Source organism: Varanus komodoensis, unplaced genomic scaffold (assembly GCF_004798865.1).
Source record: "Varanus komodoensis strain SLA01 unplaced genomic scaffold, ASM479886v1 scaffold113, whole genome shotgun sequence".
NCBI lineage: Eukaryota > Metazoa > Chordata > Lepidosauria > Squamata > Varanidae > Varanus > Varanus komodoensis.
The window spans coordinates 546633-568119 of NW_025335325.1; the positions used below are offsets into that span (position 1 = coordinate 546633).

The 21487-nt window shown below is 50.1% G+C and overlaps 1 protein-coding gene across 2 annotated transcripts in view; it reads left to right on the forward strand.

Annotated features, from left to right (window-relative positions):
- Window positions 1-10444: 10444 nt before the first annotated feature.
- NR2F6 (nuclear receptor subfamily 2 group F member 6) overlaps window positions 10445-21487 on the forward strand; it is a 28306-nt gene continuing 17263 nt past the window's right edge. For both annotated transcript variants that reach the window (XM_044421023.1, XM_044421024.1), the window contains exon 1: window positions 10445-11211. In XM_044421023.1, coding sequence (XP_044276958.1) covers window positions 10940-11211 — 272 coding nt within the window. In that variant the 5' untranslated portion in view covers window positions 10445-10939. The remainder of the gene's footprint in view (window positions 11212-21487) is intronic.

Here is a 21487-nt window from a genome sequence, read left to right on the forward strand (position 1 = left end):
TGTGATCCTCACAATCAAAGGCTTTAGCATAGTCAATGAAGCAGAAGTAGATGTTTTTCTGGAACTCCCTAGCCTTCTCCATGTTCCAGCGTATGTTGGCAATTTGATCTCTAGTTCCTCTCCCTCTCCGAAATCCTGCCTGTACTTCTGGTAGTTCTCGGCCCACATACTGCTGGAGCCTAGCTTCTAGGATTTGGAGCATCACTTTGCTAGCACGTGAAATGAGTGCAATGGTGCGGTAGTTTGAACTTTCTTTGGCATTGCCCTTCTTTGGGATCGGAATGTAAACTGACCTTTTCCAATCCTGTGGCCACTGTTGAGTTTTCCAAATTTGCTGGCATATTGAGTGTAGCACTTTTACTGCATCGTCTTTTAGGGTTTTGAATAGCTCAGCTGGAATACTGTCACCTCCACTGGCTTTGTTGTTGCTCAGACTTCCTAAGGGCCATTTTACTTCACATTCCAGGATGTCTGGCTCGAGGTCAGTGACCACCCCATCGTGCTTATCAGGGACATTAAGCTCCTTCCTGTATAGTTCTTCTGTGTAATCTTGCCACCTCCTCTTAATCTCTTCTGCCTCTGCTAGGTCCCTGCCATTTTGGTCCTTTATCATGCCCATCTTTGCATGAAACATTCCCTTCATATCTCGCACTTTCTTGCAGAGATCTCTGGTCCTCCCTATTCTATTGTTTTCTTCTATTTCTTTGCACTGTTCATTTAAGAAGGCATTCTTATCTCTTCTAGCTATTCTCTGGAATTCTGCATTCACTTGTTTGTATCTTTCTCCTTCTCTCTTGCCTTTCGCTTCCCTTCTTTCCTCAGCTATTTGTAAAGCTTCCTCAGACAGCCATTTTGCTTTCTTGCATTTCTTTTTCTTTGGGATGGCTTTACTTGCTGCCTCTTGTACAATGTTGCAAACCTCTGTTCATAGTTCTTCAGGCACTCTGTCTGTCAGATCTAATTCCTTAAATCTAGTCACTCTGATTTCTGTGTTGACCGTCTGGTGATGTCCATGTGCAGAGTCGTCTCTTGGGTTGTTGGAAAAGTGTTTGCTATGACCATCGAATTCTCTTGACAAAATTCTAGCAGCCTGTGCCCTGCTTCATTTTGTACTCCAAGGCCAAACTTGCCTGTTATTCCGGTTATCTTTTGGCTTCCTACTTTAGCATTCCAATTCCCCATGATGATAAGGACATCATTTTTGGGTGTTAATTCTAGAAGGTGTTGTAGGCCTTCATAGAACTGGTCAACTTCAGTCTCTTCAGCGCCAGTGGTTGGGGCATAGACTTGGACTCCTGTGATGTTGAATGGTTTGCCTTGGATTCGAATTGAGATCATTCTGTCATTTTGGTGATTGTATCCCAGTACTGCTTTTCCTGTTCTTTTATTGACTATGAAGGCTACTCCATTTCTTCTGAGGGATTCTTGCCTGCAGTAGTATATCTGATGGTCCTCTGAATTAAATTCACCCATTCTTCTCTGTTTTAGTTCACTGATTCCTAAGATGTCGATGTTCAGTCTTGTCATCTCTTGATTGACCACGTCCAGCTTGCCTTGATTCATGGATCTTACATTCTAGGTTCCTATGGAGTATAGATCTTTGCAGCATCGGACTCTCCTTTCACCACCAGATGCACCCGCAACTGCGTGTCCTTTCGGCTTTGACCCAGTCGCTTCACTCTTTCTGGCGCTACTAGTACTAGCCCTCTGCTTTCCCCAGTAGCATACTGGACACTTTCCATCCTGAGGGGTTCAGCTTCCGGCGTCCTATCTTTTTGCCTTTTCGTACTGTCCATGGGGTTTTAATGGCAAGGGTACTGGAGTGGGTTGCCATTTCCTTCTCCAGTGGATCACGTTTTGTCAGCGCTCTCTGCTATGACCTGTCCGTCTTGGATGGCCCTGCATGGCATAGCTCATAGCTTCATTGAGCTACTCAAGCCCCTTCGCCATGACAAGGCAGTGATCCATGAAGGAGTTATTTTAGCTGCTATGCTTTTAATATTTCTTGGAGTTCCATATTTTACCGATTATTACATTTTAGTTTTCAGCCATTTCTTCTCCTGCTTTTTAAAATTCCTGGTGGATGTGGCTTGCAAGCTGATTGGCAATTCTGCTGCAGAACCTGGATTGAGAAAGTTTTTACTTTTAGGATAACATGGACTTAGCTTAAATAAATGGGGATGGGGGGCAGGGCCTCTGTTTATTCCTAGCTGTCTATGCCAGGGGTTGCCCTCACATACCTTCCTTAGTGCCTATCAAGGAACCTTACTTCTCCCAATTTTTATTTAGAAATATTTCATATGTTCTTATGGACCATAGGAAAGGCAGGGCCAAGCTCAGAGATGACCCTCCATATGTTTAGGCTGACAACTCCCATCAGCTTCACCCAGCATAGACAACATGGGACCATGGAAGTGCTGGGCCACCTGGAGAACTGCCCTGTTGCCACTGCTTTCAAACCACCACCACCGTGAATGCCTCTGGGCAGATGCCCCTTGGAGTTCACTGGGCCCATTCAGGAAGGGCTCCTCAGATTTCTCAACATTCCTGCAGGCAACAAATTTGGGTGACGGAGTTTCTCCAGGGTTTCAGAGAAGAGTAGCTCAAGATGGAATCTGGGGGCTTTCTGCTTCCAAAGCAGTTCTTCATCCACTGCAGAAGGGTTCCTTACCAAAAAGAAAATGAGATTCTAGTCCTCATGGTTCCCACTCAAGGGTTGATGAAACAGGGACAAGGAAAGTTCAGTATAACAGCTGATCAGCTTCCAGATACAGTTTTTCCTAGCCCTTGAGTGAGAAACACACCACTGAGCTGCAGACCCCAACAACTGTTCTTTCTCCAAGTGGTTGATTTCATTTTGATTAATCCTACCTTGGTTTGAGTGGCATCTAACCACCAGCTTTTTTCACATCAGATATGTGCTTGTTGATTTCTTGTATGTGAACCATTCAGAAGACTCTGCTTGGGCAAAACCCCCACAACAAAAGGGTATAAATGCTCTTAAAATAAACTTTTAAAGAAAAATAATCATGCTTGTCCTATGAAACCACATTTTTTCATGCCTGAAATAATCCAGTGTTGGAGTCCCCAGAGATGGAGATAGGGGCTGGCAAGAAGGAATGCAAGCCAATAACAACTTGATCAAAAAATGAGATGCTCGAACACAGGGAAGAGCCCAAAAACTTCTCCAAGGCTTTCTTTTGTGTGTTTGAATCAGCCAAGCAGAAAAGAGGGGCAGGCAATGCCCAAATTCCTCAGAGATCAAACAGTGGCACCAGCTGGACAGTTTGCCCAAACAAACATGTGGTCTGTCCAGGGATGGGCCCCCACCCCCAGAAGGGATGGATCTGATTTTGTCTTTTGTTTCCAGTTATCCTTGCTGCAACAGGAAAAGTATTGGAAGCTGAAGAGGAGAGGCAAAAGGCTATAAATCAGGGGCTGGCAAGAGTGCGGGAGGGAAAAGCCAGCTGGGAGGCCACTCTCCTCCGCTGGAATGTTCTAGAAAGAGCTTCTTCATGGCATCGCCAAACTCTTTCTGTTTCTATCCCTCTCTCCTAAGAGCCCAACCACACGCACGAGTTTCTTCAACAAATCCTTCAAAAAGGATTTCAGGTCTTTCTAGGCCTCCTTTCAGCAGCAGCATCTAATGTGATTTGTCTTCATGTTGTCTTTTGGAAATGCTGCCCGGGAACATGGCAAGTCACATGTGTTTGCCTGTATGGCGCAGTGGCAGTCCTGACAAGGATGCTTTGAGCACCCGCATGGGGTCCTTCAGTGCATGCCCATTCCACCCAACACCTTGGCACTGCGAGGCACATGGCAACACAGCTCTCTTGCCTCTTGCTGGCTTTTGTGCCTTGCTCAGATCGTTGGCAGTAAGAATGGTGCACAGGCTGGTCACCTGGTCCTCTGCCTGCAGAGTGCGCCTCTGAGGTCTCAGGCCTGTGGAGCTGGGAGCTTTAGGAATCCTGCAGCCATCAGCTGATGTGGGGAGGCCACAGAAGTGCACCCTTGAAGTGCATCTTGAGCATCACTCGGCAACCTTCTGCATTTAGTTTGGTGCTCCAAGCTGCCTGGGGGTGCAGGGGGACACGGCAGGGTGGGAGGAGCTGAAGGCAAGAGATGGAGCCAAAATGACAAAAACCATTTTGTTACAGCCTCCAGCTCTTCCGGCTGGTAACTAAGCTCAGGAAGAAACATTTTGCAGTAATTAGGGTAACATGGATGCACAGGAGCTGGGAAGCTACCAAACCATTGGAGACTGGAGAAAAGAGTAGCGTGCATTGAAGCAACTCCACAGGGCTCATTTGAGGCTAGAAGGCTCACAAAACAGATCAGCAAAATATTTAACTACTACCTGCGTTGTACTAAGGCAAGATTCTGGAAAGTGTCACTCTCCAAATGTTTCAGACACCAGCTGTATTCTGAAATATGCGAGAGGCACAAGCTTAGAGGCAGCTGTGGTAAGAGAGGTTTTTTGCTGTGAATATTTAGATTCATGCAGTTCTTGAATTACAACCCATGCAATGAATACTGTCAACCATCTGCAACTCAATTGGAATTCAAGAAAAAGGTGGGGGGTTGTGTTTTTCCCTCACAAGGAATTATAAGGTGTTTTATATCAATTTAAAAATACCTAAAGGGAGTTCCCAGTGTTGACAGAGTCTATTGTGGGTGTTTAACAGTATCCATTGTTACATATTGTAATTCAAGAGTGCTACTGCCCAAACATTTACATGTTTTTGTGATCCTGTCTTTCTACAGTACTGACACCCCTTTCACCACAATACAGGAAATTAAGTCTTCTGTATGCACCATAAAATGCCAGCACCTTTCTGTAGGCAAGATGCGCCCAGATGGCTGTGCAAAAGGTGCTCTTGTGAGATCAGAACTGGCGCAAAAACACAGTCAGGGTTTTCAAGACAAATTGGTGCTGTGAATTAGTATTTTCCCCATTCTTCCTTTTATTCAGAAAGGATTAATCCAGAGAATGTTTTTTACTGATTTGGGGCTTTTGTAGGGCTGCTGTCTGTCAATGTTTTCCCGTATTTTGAGATCTTTTCCTGCTGCTCGTTTTGACTTCCTGGTTTATTCCACTTTGAAATTTGAGGGTTTTATGTTCTGTTTGAACATGCTATATTATGGGAGCCTTGAATTCTCTGTGACCCACCCAGAGAGCTTTGGTTCTTGGGCGGTACACGAATGAAATCAAAATGAATCATCATTTGACCAGATTTGCAAATCACCATGCACTTCTTTGTTGTTGTTGTTAGTAGAGGAAGTCGCGTCCGACCCATCGCGACCCCAAGGACAACATTCCTCCAGGCCTTCCTGTCCTCCACCATCCCCTGGAGTCCAGCTAAGCTCACACTGACTGCTTCACTGACCCCATCCAGCCACCTCATCCTCTGCCACACCCTTCTTCCTTTGCCCTCAATTGTTCCCAGCATTAGGCTCTTCTCCAGGGAGTCCTTCCTTCTCACTAGGTGGCCAAAGTATTTGAGCTTCAGCTTCAGGATCTGGCCTTCTGAAGAGCAGTCAGGGTTGATCTCCTCTAGGACTGACCGGTTTGATCACCTTGCGGTCCAAGGGACTCACAGGAGTCTCCACCAGCACCACAATTCAAAGGCCTCAATCCTTTGGCGCTCGGCCTTCCTTATGGTCCAGCTTTCACAGCCATACATTGCAACTGCGAAAACCATAGCCTTGACTACACACACTTTTGTTGGCAGGGTGATGTCTCTGCTTTTTAGTAAGCTGTCTAGACTTGGCATAGCTTTCCTCCCCAGGAGCAAGCGTCTTTTAATTTCTTGGCTGCAGTCGCCATCTGCGGTGCTCTTGGAGCCCAGGAAAATAAAATCTGTCACTACCTCCATTTCTTCCCCATCTATTTGCCAGGAAGTGAGAGGATCAGATGCCATGATCTTCATTTTCTTAATATTGAGTTTCAAGCCAACTTTTGTGCTCTCCTCCTTCACCCGCATCAAGAGGCTCTTTGGTTCCTCTTCACTTTCTGCCATGAGAGTGGTATCATCTGCATATCTGAGGTTGTGGATATTTCTCCCAGCAATCTCAATTCCAACTGGTGATTCATCCAGCCCCACCTTTCTCATGATGTGCTCTGCATATAAGTTAAATAGGCAGGATGACAGGATACAGCCTTGCTGAACTCCGTTCTCAATTTGGAACCGATCAGTGGTTCCGTGCCCAGTTCTCACTGTTGCTTCTTGACCCGCATATAGGTTTCTCAAGAGACAAATAAGATGGTCTGGTACTCCCATCTCTTTAAGAACTTGCCACAATTGGCTGTGATCCACACAATCAAAGGCTTTAGCATAGTCAATCAAGCAGAAGTCGATGTTTTTCTGGAACTCCCTAGCTTTCTCCATGATCCAGCACTTCTTAGACACATTGAAATATTGCACCAAGGCTGCAGTCCTGTGTGTTTAGACAGGCTAAACATCCCACAAAACTGAGCTGGCTGTGGAAAGCAGAGGATTAAGGGATGTTTCTTCTCTACATGCACCAGATTACACCCTCCATTGACTACTCGAGCCAAAAAACCAGATCACCAACAGTGGGGGAAGGGAGCACATGCAGATGCATTTCAGGGTGGGATGCTATTGACAGCACCCACTGCACCCAGAACCTCTGAACTCAGGCACTTCTGATCATCCAGTGCTGGGCACTATGGCCAGCATTGCCCATCTTAATCTCCTCATCCTGGACGTTTTCCTAGACAGGTTTTTCCCCCCATCCAGCAATGGTGCTTCATTCATAGACGGAAGAAAAGGCTAGAACTGGTTCCAGATATCCCAGTCTTTTCAGTCTCTTTCCCTTCCTGTCCTCTCTTCTGATCGATCTCAGAGATGCAGCCAGCCCGGTCATTTCTGCATTGCCTGCAAGGAGGGGAGGAAGACATTGCAGATTCCCCTCTCCAAGGTCAGGGCACTCGGGTCTGGCAGTCCAAAGTCTCTGAAGACCCTCGGCAATGCCCCATAAGGCAGTCACAAGGGGAAGCCCTGTTCACAGGCCCTGGACGGATGTTGGGCTTGCCAGGACAAACCTTTGTTAATAAGGAACTAGAAGCCAACCACACCCCCTCCCTGTGGGACCTGGCCAAGTTAAAGGGGTGATTGCTTCTGCCCTATCAGCATGTATTTGCCTGGCCTGTTAATCGTTAACACCCTGCACTACAACTTTGTGTGTCTGCATGCAAAGCGGATCTGGCAGAATGATTCCACAGAGGGGACCAGGCGGCTGGATGGACGGTGGGCACGGCCCCCTTCCCCTTGGGATGCCCTTGGTGTGTCTGCACTTGTCTGACCAGCAGGAAGAGGAAACGTCCGTTCCTGATGAGAAAAGGCACTAATGGATTACCACTAGGAGAAAGCACAACGCGTCACACTGACCAGAAACCCTTCTCGGCTCAGTTCCATGCCCTGGCCGCATTCCCAGGGCAACTTCCTTTTACCCTGCTGGGTCCTGTCCCACCAAGCTTTGCCTCACAGACCCGAAGTGTGCAAGGCCTGCCGCATGCAAGTTCCTGAGGAACCCCCCGGTGTTGCTAGGCACTCGAACAATTCCAGGGCAGCCCCGGACACCCCTCTCAAGAAAATCTCTAGATGTGCGGCCCAATCTGTAGGTGCAGATCTTGAAATAATTGCTAGGATTTATTGAAATGTTGCAGAAAGCAAAGCCTGTTCACAGAGGCCTCCTCCAAATCTTCTCAAATAAATTCCTTAATGAATTCATGTCTATCCCAGTAGCCCCTCCTCCCTTATAATTAGCACTAAATCATGGGGGGTGGGGAGTCTGGAATTTGCAGAACAGTTAAGCTAGGGAAAAAAACTTTCTTTGGCATAAATGGATGCTCAAGACACTGGGAAGGGGACTCGCCCCGCCATCGAATGATGCCCCTATGGGACGCCATCAGGTTTAGGGCAGCTTCCAGTGCAACACCACTTTTAAAATAAGTAGTTAGGCCTCATGATCTCTGTACTAGCTTATTGCTCTTGTTTCACTCCCACTCTGTGGAGTCTAAAGGTCCTTTTTAAAGTGTCTCAGCCTGGAGCATTTTTCCATGGTACCCCAAGTAGAGCTGTTACAAGTAAAAATAATAATGAACAGAGTGACTCTGTCTCATGAAACATCTTCCTTTAGCAATGGTGGTACGGTGTCCAAAATGAAAAAAGTACGTTTAGCAGCCTATCTAATCCTCTTCATTGTACCCCTCCTGGATCCAAACTAGATTTCTCTGGGGGGAAGAACCAGTTCCATTTCCTCTCTTTTTGATCCCAGTCCTCCCAGCCAATTTTGACCATTTTTACTCTATCAACTTCCCCCTTTAGCTGATTAACCTCCTGCATTCAAAATAAATGTTATTTCATTTAGGACACAATCCTTGCTGCTCCCAGCATGGTCCAGCTAGCAGTGCTCACATCCTTAAATTTATTTCTTCCCACAGAGGTTCACACCTTCAATAGAGGCTCTTAGAGGACAAAACTTGGGATTTTAATTTTTTAAAGCTGCCACTTTTGACCTGGTTTGGATGTCCCAACCCCTCAGGGTTTCTTGTCTGTCTGGTTCCCTGGGCTGTGAAGCCTGACAGGCAAGTTTAAATTTCTGGGTTGTTGCGGAAGGCCCACCCAGAGTTGCCCCCCCCGCCCCCGCCCCAACTGCAGTCTGCACACCACCCCTGTGCAGCTGGGCCTCTGTTCTCCTCCTCACAACTTCCTTGTTCCCTTTGCATCAACAATAGATTGTTTCCCTCTGCATGCAAAGGGCTTTGCTTGCAGCTCTTGCCCTAGAATGGGCCATTAAGGCCCATCTGCCTGAAGGCAGTGAAAACAGCAATCACTAGAACAGCTAGAAGGGGGTCCTTGATGGGTGCCTGCCTGCCCTTCCTTGGCTGGGGGCGGGCGGGGGGGAGCTGGGGCAATGCCTCTCTGAGTTGATCTGCAGCTCCATTCGCAACAATCCACACTGTAAAAATAAACTACTCTGACTGTGACTTCCATGCTGGTAGAAAGCAAGCAAGAGGGTACGATCCAACCAGAATCCTACTCAGCATTCTAAGTTCTGCTGAGCCATGGCATGCCCATCAGCTGTGGCTGAGCCTCAGACCATTGCTCTCCCTGGATCTACTCAGTATGACGCAGCCTGGATCCAGCCTCACCCGAGCTATGTTCACAGGCTCTCCTGCTTTCCTTTCTCAGGTGCCTCCTGGGCTGATGGAATACAGCCAAGGGTGCTGGGCTAGAGCACAGCATCACAGTTCTGGGGAAGACAGACGTGGGCATTCCTGGCCCACCTTTCAGGGTTCTTGCCAGCATAAAAAGGTGCATGAGGGCGAGCCACATGAGTGAATGCAAAGCACACCCCCCCCCCATGTTGAAACCTACACACATTCCATCTGCATTCAGTTCTGTGGGGGTTTCCAATAAAACCTTGGTGTGCCCAAAAGAAGGCCAGAGGGCCCCTCCCCACCAGGAATGTTAAATTGAAAGGAAGCAAGGGAGGCAGCCTTCTGCATGAGCTCAGAAAACATGCTTTCTCCCCACCCAAAATGTGAAGCTGAAGGAACGCAGGTCCTCTTCACGCCCTTTTCCTCCTCACATGGAGGGTCCTGGCTTACAGAAAGCAAAGTCAGAGAGAAGGCCTGTTCAGCGCCCTCCCAGCCCAGTGAGTTGCACTGAAAAAAGTCGGTGTGGCTGCACCTCTCTTCCCCTGCCAAAAGGAAAGCTGAAATAAAACCAAAACCCCATCTGCACAAGTTCAGTGGCTCTATTTTGCCCTGACCCAAAAATGAATTTGCAAGAAAGCCAGGGAAGAGAGGAAGAAAGCACTCTAGATCCGTTCAGAGGCACTCGTCCTGTGTATGTGGAAAGGCTTGACTTGTGGCCTAGAGAAAGCGAGAGAGGGGCACTCTGCATGCGTCCAGAGACTCCACTCTTCATTCGCTAACCCAAAGGCCAGTTCGAACCGAAGCCGGAGTAGAAAGGAGGATGCTCAAAGGCCCCCTCTCTTTCCCTCCACCCGGGGAAGCAAGCCTGATGACCTCTGCACGCGCTCAGAGGTGCCCCTGGATCAGGGACAGGAGCGGCCTTCGCCGGAGGCTGCCCGAGCGGACGCGGAGAGGGGAGGGAGGCAGGGAGGCAGGGAGGCGGCCTGGGCGGGCGAGCTGGCGGAAGGGGAGGGCCGGCGAGGGAGGAGCGAGCGAGCGGCGGCCGTGGCGGCGGCGGCAGCCCGGAGTCGTCGCCGGGGCCTGAACTTTGCTCCCGCGCTGCCGCCGCCGCGATGCGCTGAGCGGGAGTTGCCGCCGCGTCCCGAACGCGCCTGCCCCCGCCGTGCGCCCCCGCCGGACCCCGCATCTCTCGCGCGCGCCATGGCCACCCAGGGCGCCCTGGACTCGCCCAAGCGCGCCGCGGCCCGCGCCCTGCCCGCGCCGCTCCTGGCCCCGACCCGGCGGAGAGGGCAACTTGCCTAACTTGGCGAGCTGCGCGGCGAGGCGCGCGGGGGCGAAGTCAGGAGGGCCCCGCGCGGAAGGCGAGGCAACTCGCGACGCTCCCCCGGCACCTCTGGGGAGGCGCCCGCGCTCCGGCCTCCTGCGTTTTTGAATCCGAACTTTGGGGAGGGGTCGTCGTGACCGCTCTTTCGCCTACCGCTTTCGGCTGGCGCGCCGCGGAGGCCCCCTTAATTATTAGCCATATTCAGCCTGAAGTGACCTCGCTTTAACTTTAACTCCGTGCCCCCTCTCCGCAGCCGGGCCCCGCGGCCGGCCGCCGCCTCTCCACGGCCGGATTCTCCTCCCGCGTCGCTTGCGCAGCGCCGGGGTTGCAAGACGAGCGCTCCGGCAGCCCCCAACGGCACCCTCGCCGCCGTCTCGGGCGTACGGGAAGGGACCACCGCTTCCTCTCTCCCCGCAGCCCGAGGCGCTATGGCCATGGTGGCCGGCGGGTGGGGAGACCCGAACGGCGACACCAATGGGGTGGAGAAGGGCTACCCCCGGAGCTCCGAGGACGACTCGGCGTCCCCCCAAGGCGGCGCCAGCGACCCTGAGCACGGCGACGAGGACAAGCCGGGCATCCAGGTGGACTGCGTGGTGTGTGGCGACAAGTCCAGCGGGAAGCACTACGGCGTCTTTACCTGCGAGGGCTGCAAGAGCTTCTTCAAGCGCAGCATCCGGAGGAACCTCAGTTACACCTGCAGGTACGGCGGGTGCGGGCGCCACAGGGCCGCGGCCGGAAAGCGCCTTCCTTCTGGTTGGCTCGCCTGCGCGGGGGACGTCCCGCCTGCGCGGAAAGCCTTCGGGGGCTTGGGGAGGCGGCCGGCTCCGCGCACCCCCCCCCCGCAGGCCCATCTGCGGCGGGGAGCGTCCGAGAAAGGCGCGGCGCGTTGCTTCCTCGCCGGAGCGGAACAGGCCCTGGCAGCGAAGGCTCCCGGGCGAGGCTGAGGAGGCGGCTGGTTCCGGGGCCCGGGCGAGGCGGAGGGGGCGGGCTCCCCCCATCCCACTGCTGCCGCGTTTGCGCTGCAGCAGGCGATCTGCCTTGGGGCCCGCTTTCGGCGCCGTTGCCAGGGAAGATCAGACGGGGCTCGTCGCGGCTGGCAGCGCCAAAGCGCGTGGCCCACTACCCGCGAGCTGGGAGCGTGGCTGGATGTCGCTGCTACAGGGCTCCGGTGGCGCGCTGTTGCAGCCCAGCCGTGAGCGAGGTAGGCCGTGGCCAGCTTTCCCTGCAAGCGTGAAACTTGTCTCGCTTCCTCGAAACGTCAGAAGCCGCGCTGGGGACACGGCTTTCCCCAGAGCGTGCTCCTACGCTTGGTTGTGTCGTGCAGAGGTTGGCCCTGGGGCGTTTTTCTGTCCCGTGCGCGGGATTCCGGTGTGCGCCTCTTGGATCACGCGCTGCTTGGTGGCACGCCAGAGGGAGATCCGTGACTGCGATCTCGCCGGCCCCCGAAGAGGGGTTCGCGTTCGGCAGAGGACGGACGCCTGGCCCTCCTCGCTTTGTGCGCTTGGAAGGCAGCCTCCTGTGTTCAGGAGCAAACTTGGGGAAGAAATATCCCTCAGTGTGGGGGAACAGAAAAACACGGTCGGTTTCCAGCAGGGAGAAACGGGCGGCTTCCTCCGTGCAGCCCCTGAGTTGTGCAGGTGGGTGGAGTTCCCCCGAAGAACGTCTGAATTGGCATTTTAAGGGTCTCAGTGGATGGCTTCACACATGCACACACTTCGAGGTTTGGCCAGCCACACCCCAGTTCTGTGCAAAGCAGAAGGCCTTACTCCCTGGGACAAGGCATCCTGGGGAAGCAGGAAGCCCCCCCCCACCTCAGGTGTGCTGGGGTCTTTATCAGCTCCTGGACAGACTGGAGATGGCAGTTGCCAGGATAAGTGCGCCCTTGGGCTGGCCTTGGGGATCCAGGAACTTGAGGCCGAGTCTTGCCCCTGATCTGTTTCATTGTCCACCTGTTCTGACCTGAGCAGAGAGGCAGCGTGGGAAGGGTGCTGTGTCCACATCCATGTGCTTCAGTTCAGGAGGCCGGAGAGACACCTAAATGCCATCTGAATGTGCAAAGTGTTGTGCGGGGGTGGGGGGGCACAACAGCTTCTCTCCTAAGGCCTTTCCCAGCCTGAGATAAGCTTTTTCCTGGCTAAGCTGCAGATCAAACTGGGGGCCTTTGCCTGCACAGCGGGTGCTCTGTGGCCTGGTTTGGACCCTCAGATGCTTGCACACCTCTGCTCTGTGTCCCAGCATAAGGTCAGTTAGGGATGGTATGAATCCAGCGACTGACCTGAGACTCTACACCTCATGGTGTGGGAAACCTTTTCTTTGCCATCTGCCTTTCTGGAATTTAGCTGTCCACATGCATATAGTTGTTGAACTGTACCTTACAACTCCCTTTGCCATTGGCTGCCAAGTGAAGACTGATGGGAAGTGTAGTCCAACCTCCCTGAGCCACAGGTGAGTCAGTGGTGCTGTTGTGAGCAGACAGACCTGGACAGGAAACCTGCCACTTCAGTCCTGTTGCTCAGGGGGATGTTCTGCAAAATTGTATATCTTGGATTTTTTAGCCTCGGGCACCAAAACTCTAGGTCCACCTTTGGCCAGGGACATGATCTGTTGAGCCAGATCCCTTCCCCTTTAGGACAGCCTGACATGGATGCCTCATTTTTTCCTTTCATTAACTAATGAGGGCTAGTAACACTCCTTGGTTTTCCTTCCTCAGTCATAAGAAATACACACTTCTTATATTAAAAAGGAAAGCTAAGCATCCTTCAACTCCCCGCCGTCTGGCCTGTAGCAAAAAGCAAATGGAAGCTGTAGGGCAAAACATCTGGCAAGACTGAAGCTGCTTTCACCAGGCCGAACAGCTGCCATTGCTTTCCTCTCTATTTTAAAAAGTGTTTCTAGTCTACATTACTAAATAGAGGAAAAGAAGACAAAGACCAGCCTGTGCATTTCGTAGGAAGCTGCTGCATCCCAGGGACAGTTATTTTTTTCGCCCCGTCTCAGATGCTCTGACTGGCAGCTGCTCCCGAAGGCAGGGACTGAATCCAGGAACACTCCCATCATGGAGTCCCTGGATCCCAGTAGCCTCTTCTGCCACTTTATGGGCATCATGGCATTCATTCCTTGAAAGAAAGTCTCATGGAAGTTGTGTGGTGGCTTGTCATCACCAGGCCATCTTGACTGTGTGCCTGCAGATTCTTTGCCCAGGAATGGGAACACACGTCCTTTTCCCTCCTCCAACGGCTCTCTGCAAAAGAGCTATTTTTGGAGAACATTTCCCCAACTGGGTAAATGGCGTGAACCTGAAGAGTGCAAGAATGTATGCAAATGTCACTGTCACCATGGCTGCTCACCTTCGCTGCCCTGGAGTGCATGTGAGATTTTCATGCACCCTTTCCTCTGAACCCAGGATATTTGCTCTGAAGGAATGCTGCAAGCCAGGGGCTGGATGTCATCTTTTCTCAGTGCTCTGTATGGCCCATCCCAACGAATAGCTTCTCAGAGAAATAGTGAGGTATCCTGCAAGCTTGCATGTTCCTTGTGTGATTTTCAAATTATTCTCTTGCACATTTCCTGGCCCCTTCACTGCCTTGTCGTGGCGAAGGGGCTTCCGTAGCTCAATGAAGCTATGAGCTATGCTGTGCAGGGCCACTCAAGATGGACAGGTCATAGCAGAGAGCTCTGACAAAACGTGATCCACTGGAGAAGGAAATGGCAACCCACTCCAGTACCCTTGCCATGAAAACCCCACGGACAGTACCAAAAGGCAAAGAGATATGACGCCGGAAGATGAGCCCCTCAGGTCGGAAGGTGTCCAATATGCTTCTGGGGAAGAGCAGAGGGCTAGTACTAGTAGCGCCAGAAAGAGTGAAGCGACTGGGTCAAAGCCGAAAGGACACGCAGTTGCGGATGCATCTGGTGGTGAAAGGAGAGTCCGATGCTGCAAAGATCTATACTCCATAGGAACCTGGAATGTAAGACCCATGAATCAAGGCAAGCTGGATGTGGTCAATCGAGATGACAAGACTGAACATCGACATCTTAGGAATCAGTGAACTGAAATGGACAGGAATGGGTGAATTTAATTCAGAGGACCATCAGGTATACTACTGCAGGCAAGAATCCCTCAGAAGAAATGGAGTAGCCTTCATAGTCAATAAAAGAGCAGGAAAAGCAGTACTGGGATACAATCTCCAAAATGACAGAATGATCTCAGTTCGAATCCAAGGCAAACCATTCAACATCACTGTAGCCCAAGTCTATGCCCCAACCACTGGTGCTGAAGAGGCTGAAGCTGACCAGTTCTATGAAGGCCTACAACACCTTCTAGAATTAACACCCAAAAAATGATGTCCTTATCATCATGGGGAATTGGAATGCTAAAGTAGGAAGCCAAAAGATAACCAGAATAACAGGCAAGTTTGGCCTTGGAGTACAAAATGAATCAGGGCACAGGCTGGTAGAATTTTATCAAGAGAATACGGTGGTCATAGCAAACACTTTTCCAACAACCCAAGAGATGACTCTACACATGGACATCAGACAGTGAACACAGAAATCAGAATGACTATGTGCTCTGCAGCCAAAGATGGAGAAGCTCTAAACAGTCAGTAAAAACTGGACCAGGAGCCGACTGTGGCTCAGATCATGAGCTTCTTGTTGCAAAATTCAGGCTTAAACTAAAGAAAGTGGGGAAAAGCACCAGGCCACTCAGGTATGACCTGAATCATATCCCGGATGAATATACAGTAGAGGTGACAAATAGATTTAAGGAATTAGATCTGACAGACAGAGTGCCTGAAGAACTATGAATGGAGGTTCGCAACATCGTACCAGAGATACAAGAGATTGTGCAAGAGATACATTGTACAAGAACCCTAAAACCATCCCAAAGAAAAAGAAATGGAAGAAAGCACAATGGCTGTCTGGGGAAGCTTTACAAATAGCTGAGGAAAGAAGGGAAGCAAAATTATGAATAGCTCAGCTGGAATACTGTCGCCTCCACTAGCTTTGTTGTTGCTCAGACTTCCTAAGGCCCACTTGACTTCACATTCCAGGATGTCTGGCTCGAGGTCAGTGACCACCCATCGCGGTTATCAGGGACGTCAAGCTCTTTCTTGTATAGTTCTTCTGTGTAATCTTGTCACCTGTTCTTAATCTGCTCTGCCTCTGTTAGGTCCCTGCCATTTTGGTCCTTTATCATGCCCATCTTTGCATGAAACGTTCCCTTCATATCTCCAATTTTTCTTGAAGAGATCTCTGGTCCTTCCTATTCTATTGCTCTGTTCTTCACACTGTTCATTTAAGAAGGCATTCTGATGTCTTTTAACTTTTTTTCTGGAATTCTGCATTCAATTGGGTGTATCTTACACTTGTTCTCTTGCCTTTTGCTTCCCTTCTTTCCTCAGCTATTAAGCAGAGACATCACCCTGCCAACAAAATCAAGGCTATGGTTTTCCCAGTTGCAATGTATGTCTTTCAAAGCTGAACCATAAGGAAGGCTGAGCGCTGAAGAATAGAGGCCTTTGAATTGTGGTGCTGGAGAGAAGACTCCTGCGAGTCCCTTGGACTGCAAGGAGATCAAACCAGTCAGTCCTAGAGGAGATCAACCCTGACTGCTCTTTGAAGGCCAGATCCTGAAGCTGAAACTCAAGTACTTTGGCCACCTGATGAGAAGGAAGGACTCCCTGGATGCTGGGAACAATAGGTGGCAAAAGAAGAAGGTGGCGGCAGAGGATGAGGTGGCTGGATGGAGTCACTGAAGCAGTCGGCGTGAGCTTAGCTGGACCCCGGGGAAGGTAGAGGACAGGAAGGCCTGGAGGAGTGTTGTCCACGGGGTCGCGATGGGTCGGACGTAACAACAGCAGTATCCTTTCCTGGTTGAAGACTGGTTCTCAGTGCTACATGTTGGGCCAAGAGACTGAGCTATAAAGTTGACTGCTAACTTGATTAAAAAGCAATACAGAAATACATTGAATAATTTTAATGCAGTCTAGTGGTACATCTTCCTGTATCATTCTTGTTCTTTCGTGCTCTTACTTTCTCCTGGTGTCAGCCACACCATCCATGAAAAGGTGGTAAGAATATTGATACTCTTGGCCAGCTCCACACTGGTGGGGTTGTTGCCAAGTTTTCTAAGAGGACACTGGCTCAGTTCTTCTAGCACAGAGAAAGTCTGGATAATGGAATGTATGCAGAAGTATTACCTGTTCATTCCTAGGGGCGCTTTCCAAAAATTTCCAAGAGTCTTGCACGATTCAGACCAGGGCCCTTCTTTTCCCACATCCTGTTCACACAGAAGCCTACTGGCTGTTGCAGATGAAACCTGTAAGCAGAGCAGGGAGCAGCAGCTTCTTCCAGGCACATCCCCCAGCAACAGGTGCCCATAGACTAGCACACGGCAGTCCTGGCCCACAGTCTTCATAGTCACCTTCTCCAAGAATTTTCCCAGCGCCCTTCCAAAGCCGTCCAAACTGGTGGCAGCAAGTTCCATAGTTTAATTGCACATTGTGTGAAAAAGTACTTACTTTGATTTATTCAGAATCACCCCCACATCAGCTTCCTGGAAAGAACCCTTAGGATTCTAGTGTTATGGAACTGAAAGGAGAATGTCTCCCTGTCCATCCTCCCTGTGTCATTTTGTTCCCCTTCCTCATGTCTCCCTTCACTCACCTTTTGTCTTAGTGAAACAATTGCAAATGTTGTGCCCTTTCCTTAGAGGGGAGTATTCCTGCCCCTCTTCTGTACTTCCCCTGCTTACAAAGAAACATTACAAGTAACCAGAATTGTACCGAGTATTCCAGGTGTGACTGCATCATCAAATTTGTAGAAGGGTGAGGTGATTGAGGCAAGTTTATATATAACTAATTTCCTTAGCTTAAAGCAAACCAGAATGATTTCCCAAATCTCAAGCCCTTAGCGGGGCCTGGGAAGGCTTGAAAAGGGCCCTGAGTGAAACTGTAAAGCCCAAGTCTTAAGGACTGAGTCCACAATGCCCTTTTTCCCCAAGGCTAATTGCCAGGGTTTGATGGTGGTGGTATTCAGAGAAAGGAAAGGAAAGCTCTGTCTCCCCCATTAATGCTTGGGTTTCCCATGACCACCAGGTGAGTTTTGCAGCCAGTTTTAGCCTGGAGCTCTTACACCTAGATTTTTCCTTTTTAATCCACACCTCTGCTTTGTGAGCCATCGAGAATGTAAAACATAATAATTTGTCCATAATAATTCATCTGTGGAGCGAGTGCCATGCCCAGGAGGTCACTTGACTCCTTCAGGTGTCTGTGAGTTGGTTTGTTTTCCTTGAAATCTTCCGGCTTTGTCCCAGTTTACAAGGCAACCAGTATTTTGAGTGCTGCTTTCTTATTTGTCTGTTTTAACTCTTTGCTGGTTCTTTTGCGGCTTGCACTTCTTTATAGCTTGCCTTGATTTATTTGCTTTGGTCAAGGACATGGTATAGAAATGTAAATTAATTAATTAAATGGTTAAAATTAAAAATTACTTCGTAGTTTAACTCCATTCTGCAATCCAGACCGAACTTTTGTGCTGTTTGAGTGAGGCTGTTGAGGAGATGCTCCCCTCCATAGTTCCGTTGCACTCAGTTGTGAATTGGGGTGTTTTGCAGTGGGGGAAAGGATGAGGCTTCCCAGACCAGGTGGCCTCCTGGTGGCTTGGACTATGACACACACAATAGATGCAGGTCCTTTTTAAAGTGCTTTACAAACTCAAGCTTGTCACAAGTGAAACACAAGAAACAATCGTTACTTGCTTCCGTATTTCATGTCCAGTCATGTGTGTTCTCTGGGTACATTGCAAACATGGAAATGCCACAGAACGCTTAGAAATGTGAAACATCACAGAAATATGTCACAGCAGAACACATGATAAAGAGCTGTTGCAGCTTGGATTGGCCTTCTGTGTATGGCTAGACCGAGAAGAGCCCTGCAACTCTCAGCGCTGCCCAACCAGCACCAGAGGAAGGGAAGGGTCCAGGGTTATGGTGTGCTCTTGCCCCAGCTGGGTGCTGCCACTGAGGAGTCCCTGTCACTCAGCTCCAGATGCAGAGAGCCCAGTGGACAGGGCCTGCAGCCAAGGTTCCAGCTGGATCCTGCAAGACAAGGATTCCCCTGGGGACCAAAAGAGCCAGCTGAGGACTTTGGCTGAGGTGCTTCTGGAGGGTGCTGGGTTGGGTAAGGCTAATCCAAGTCCCTTTTCAGCAGCCCAAAGAAGCTCCCTCAGACATTTTTCAGGTTGTCATGGGGGGTGGGGGTGGAGGGGCAGGCATCAAGAGCCCTGCAGAGAAGCTGGCATGAGAAAAGGCTTCATGTTGTGATGATCCCCTTCGAGGCAGCATCTCAGCCTTTGGGGGGAGTTATGGAGGGGGGGATTGCGAAGAAGCCATGAAACCCCCAAATGATCAGTGGTGGGGGAAGGCGAGGGGGTCTCCTGGGGAACCAGGGATCATCTGGGCCCCTTGTCTGAGGTCTGCCCCCCATAATGCTGGTGCGTCTGGAATAATGCAGACAGAAGCAAGACATTTCCTCAGTACAGAAGACATGCACGAATTGTTATGTTGGCATACCATGATTGCATTTATCTCCCAGCCCTTTCCCTCCTGGAAAGAACCCAAGGCAACTTCCATAATCCCCCACCTTATCCACACAACAGCCCTGTTGTGTGGATAAGATGGCCAGGTTGAAAGTCAGCAACTGGCGCTCAGTGAGCTGAAATGTGCTCCCCCGCACCCCCTGGCCGTTATCTCTGCTTTATTTTCATTAATGTTGGCATTACTTACTCAGCATCTCATTCCTGAAATGAGGCGGGAACTTGTGGCTCCTCCTCTTCAGTTCCTTGTGCTGAGTCTGGCAACTTGGGCTGGCTTCACTCTCTGGGATCAGAGTAATGAAACTCTGGAAGGGGGTTGTTGCTCTTGTTTTCTCTGCCAGGGTCCCTTTCAAACTCCCCTCTTGCGCAGCGGGAATCCCTCACATTGAGGCGAGCAGAGCCCAACGTCAGGCTGATTTTGGCTGTTCAGAGGTGGATCCTGTTTGGAGACTGTGTATCTCGCGGCCCATCCTGGGCTGCCATAATGACATAATTAGCTCTGCCATTGGTGCCAGCCAAGCCAAACAGCATCATGTAGAAACGGGGTCTGAGGATTGTGCTGCTGAGTCAAATGTGGTTTTGCGTTTTGGAAACTTGTGGCCCAAAGCAGCATTTCTTGGATTTTTCAAAAAGTTCCCCTGCCAAATATAAAAAGCAAAGCAGTGCCCTTTGTTTCTCTTTTTTACATTCCAAAGCAGCTGTTCTTAACTGGCCACCCAGCAGATGATTTAGACTACAATTCCCAGCATTCCTGCCATTGGTCATGTGCTTTGGGACTCCTGAAACTTGTTGCTGAACATACCTGCCTTGCAGGTTGGCACATCTTACCTGCTGCAGCCATTCATGGCCAGCCTTCTGTGTTATTGGCTTCAAAAAATCAGTGTTAGATGCACCAGGCAGATTCAAGCTTGTTTTTCAGCCAATGGAAAGGCCCAGCAAGAATTTTCCCCCACATCTTCATTTTACCCTTTGGGTTGCAAATGGCAACTCTCACCAGAGGTGGTTTTGGGGATCAGTTCTCCCTCCTGCAAGAGGGTTGAGCTCCCCGTTAATCTGATCGGTGTGTCCAGTTTTCGTGGCATGTTAGAGGTTCAGGGCAGCAATTATTTATCTTCTTTGCATCATAGTGGCATCATGGGTGGTGGGTGGCCACATACAGATGCTCATTGGGACCTGCCTCCCTTTAGCTTGCTTGCCTCAGCTTTTGTGGTCCAATTTGACTTTAATGCATTAAAGCACCTTGTGATGGGCTCAACGATCAAGTGCCCAAATGGTGTTTGATCATCAAGGGCTTATTTGCGCACTTTGTCCACATCTGCCAAATTTGGGGGTCCATGTGTGGTATGATTGCAAGATTTCTGCAATCTTGCTGAGGTTGGCACATGTGAGGTCACTCCGCTGTTCCCTTCGCATCTCTTGCTGCAAAACATCAGGGAGCTTTGCCTGGGCCCTCCTCCCTTCCAGGTTTTTAGGCCTTCAGGTTTACATTTCACCACCACAAATAGCTGTGACAACATGCACTTTATACAAAATTCCTTCTGTCGCCAGCACTTGGACCATGAGTACCGACACTTGTAGAACCAAGATGAGCAAATGGGGTTGTTGGTGAAATGCTTGGCGGGGCCCTGACATTTGCAGAAGCATCCCTCCCAAAAGGTGCTTTGCAAAGAAAGGAAAGGCAGAGGCAGAGGGACCAGGGTGTGGAGTTTGGCGCAGAATGGAGTAAGGCTCAGCACCATGTGGTTGTGTTTTGTTGCAGGTCCTGCTTGTAATATTGGAACCTTCTATTGCACCCACCACCCAGCATGTCCCCCCAGCAACCTCCCCCCCCCCCCCAGATGTTCTGCTCTTTCAAGGGAAGCTGCTCAGATAACGCTTCTCTTCTCAGTCGCCCTTTCTGCTGACTCCAACATAACTACTGCAGCCATGTGCTCCTGTGTGTAAGAGCAAAGTTAATTGGAGCTTGTTTTTTAATCTTTGTGTGGGGTCCAGAGATGGTGAAGCTCAGCATATCCCTAGGCTGGGCTGTCCTGTCTTCCAGGGTTGGCATTTCTGTGGATGCTCTGGTTTTCAGTTCTGAGCCACTGATCAAGCCCTCTCTGAGTTTTCTCTCTCGCAGGACTGATGGACTGCAATTCCTATTGTTACTGGGGCAATCTAACCTATCCAAAGGTGAAGGCCAGCTTGTGCCTGAAATTTTGCCCATCAGGGAGGGTTGCTCATTTGGATCTGGAAACACAGAGCATTCTTGGGGGATTGGGAAGAACCAGAGCTCTTTGCCTTGGGGCGGGGCACCACAGAGATCTTTCTGAGTGGGCCAGAGGTACATCTTGGCCATCGAGTTTAGGTGCATCAACGCCTTGGAGAAGAGGAGAGCGATTTGT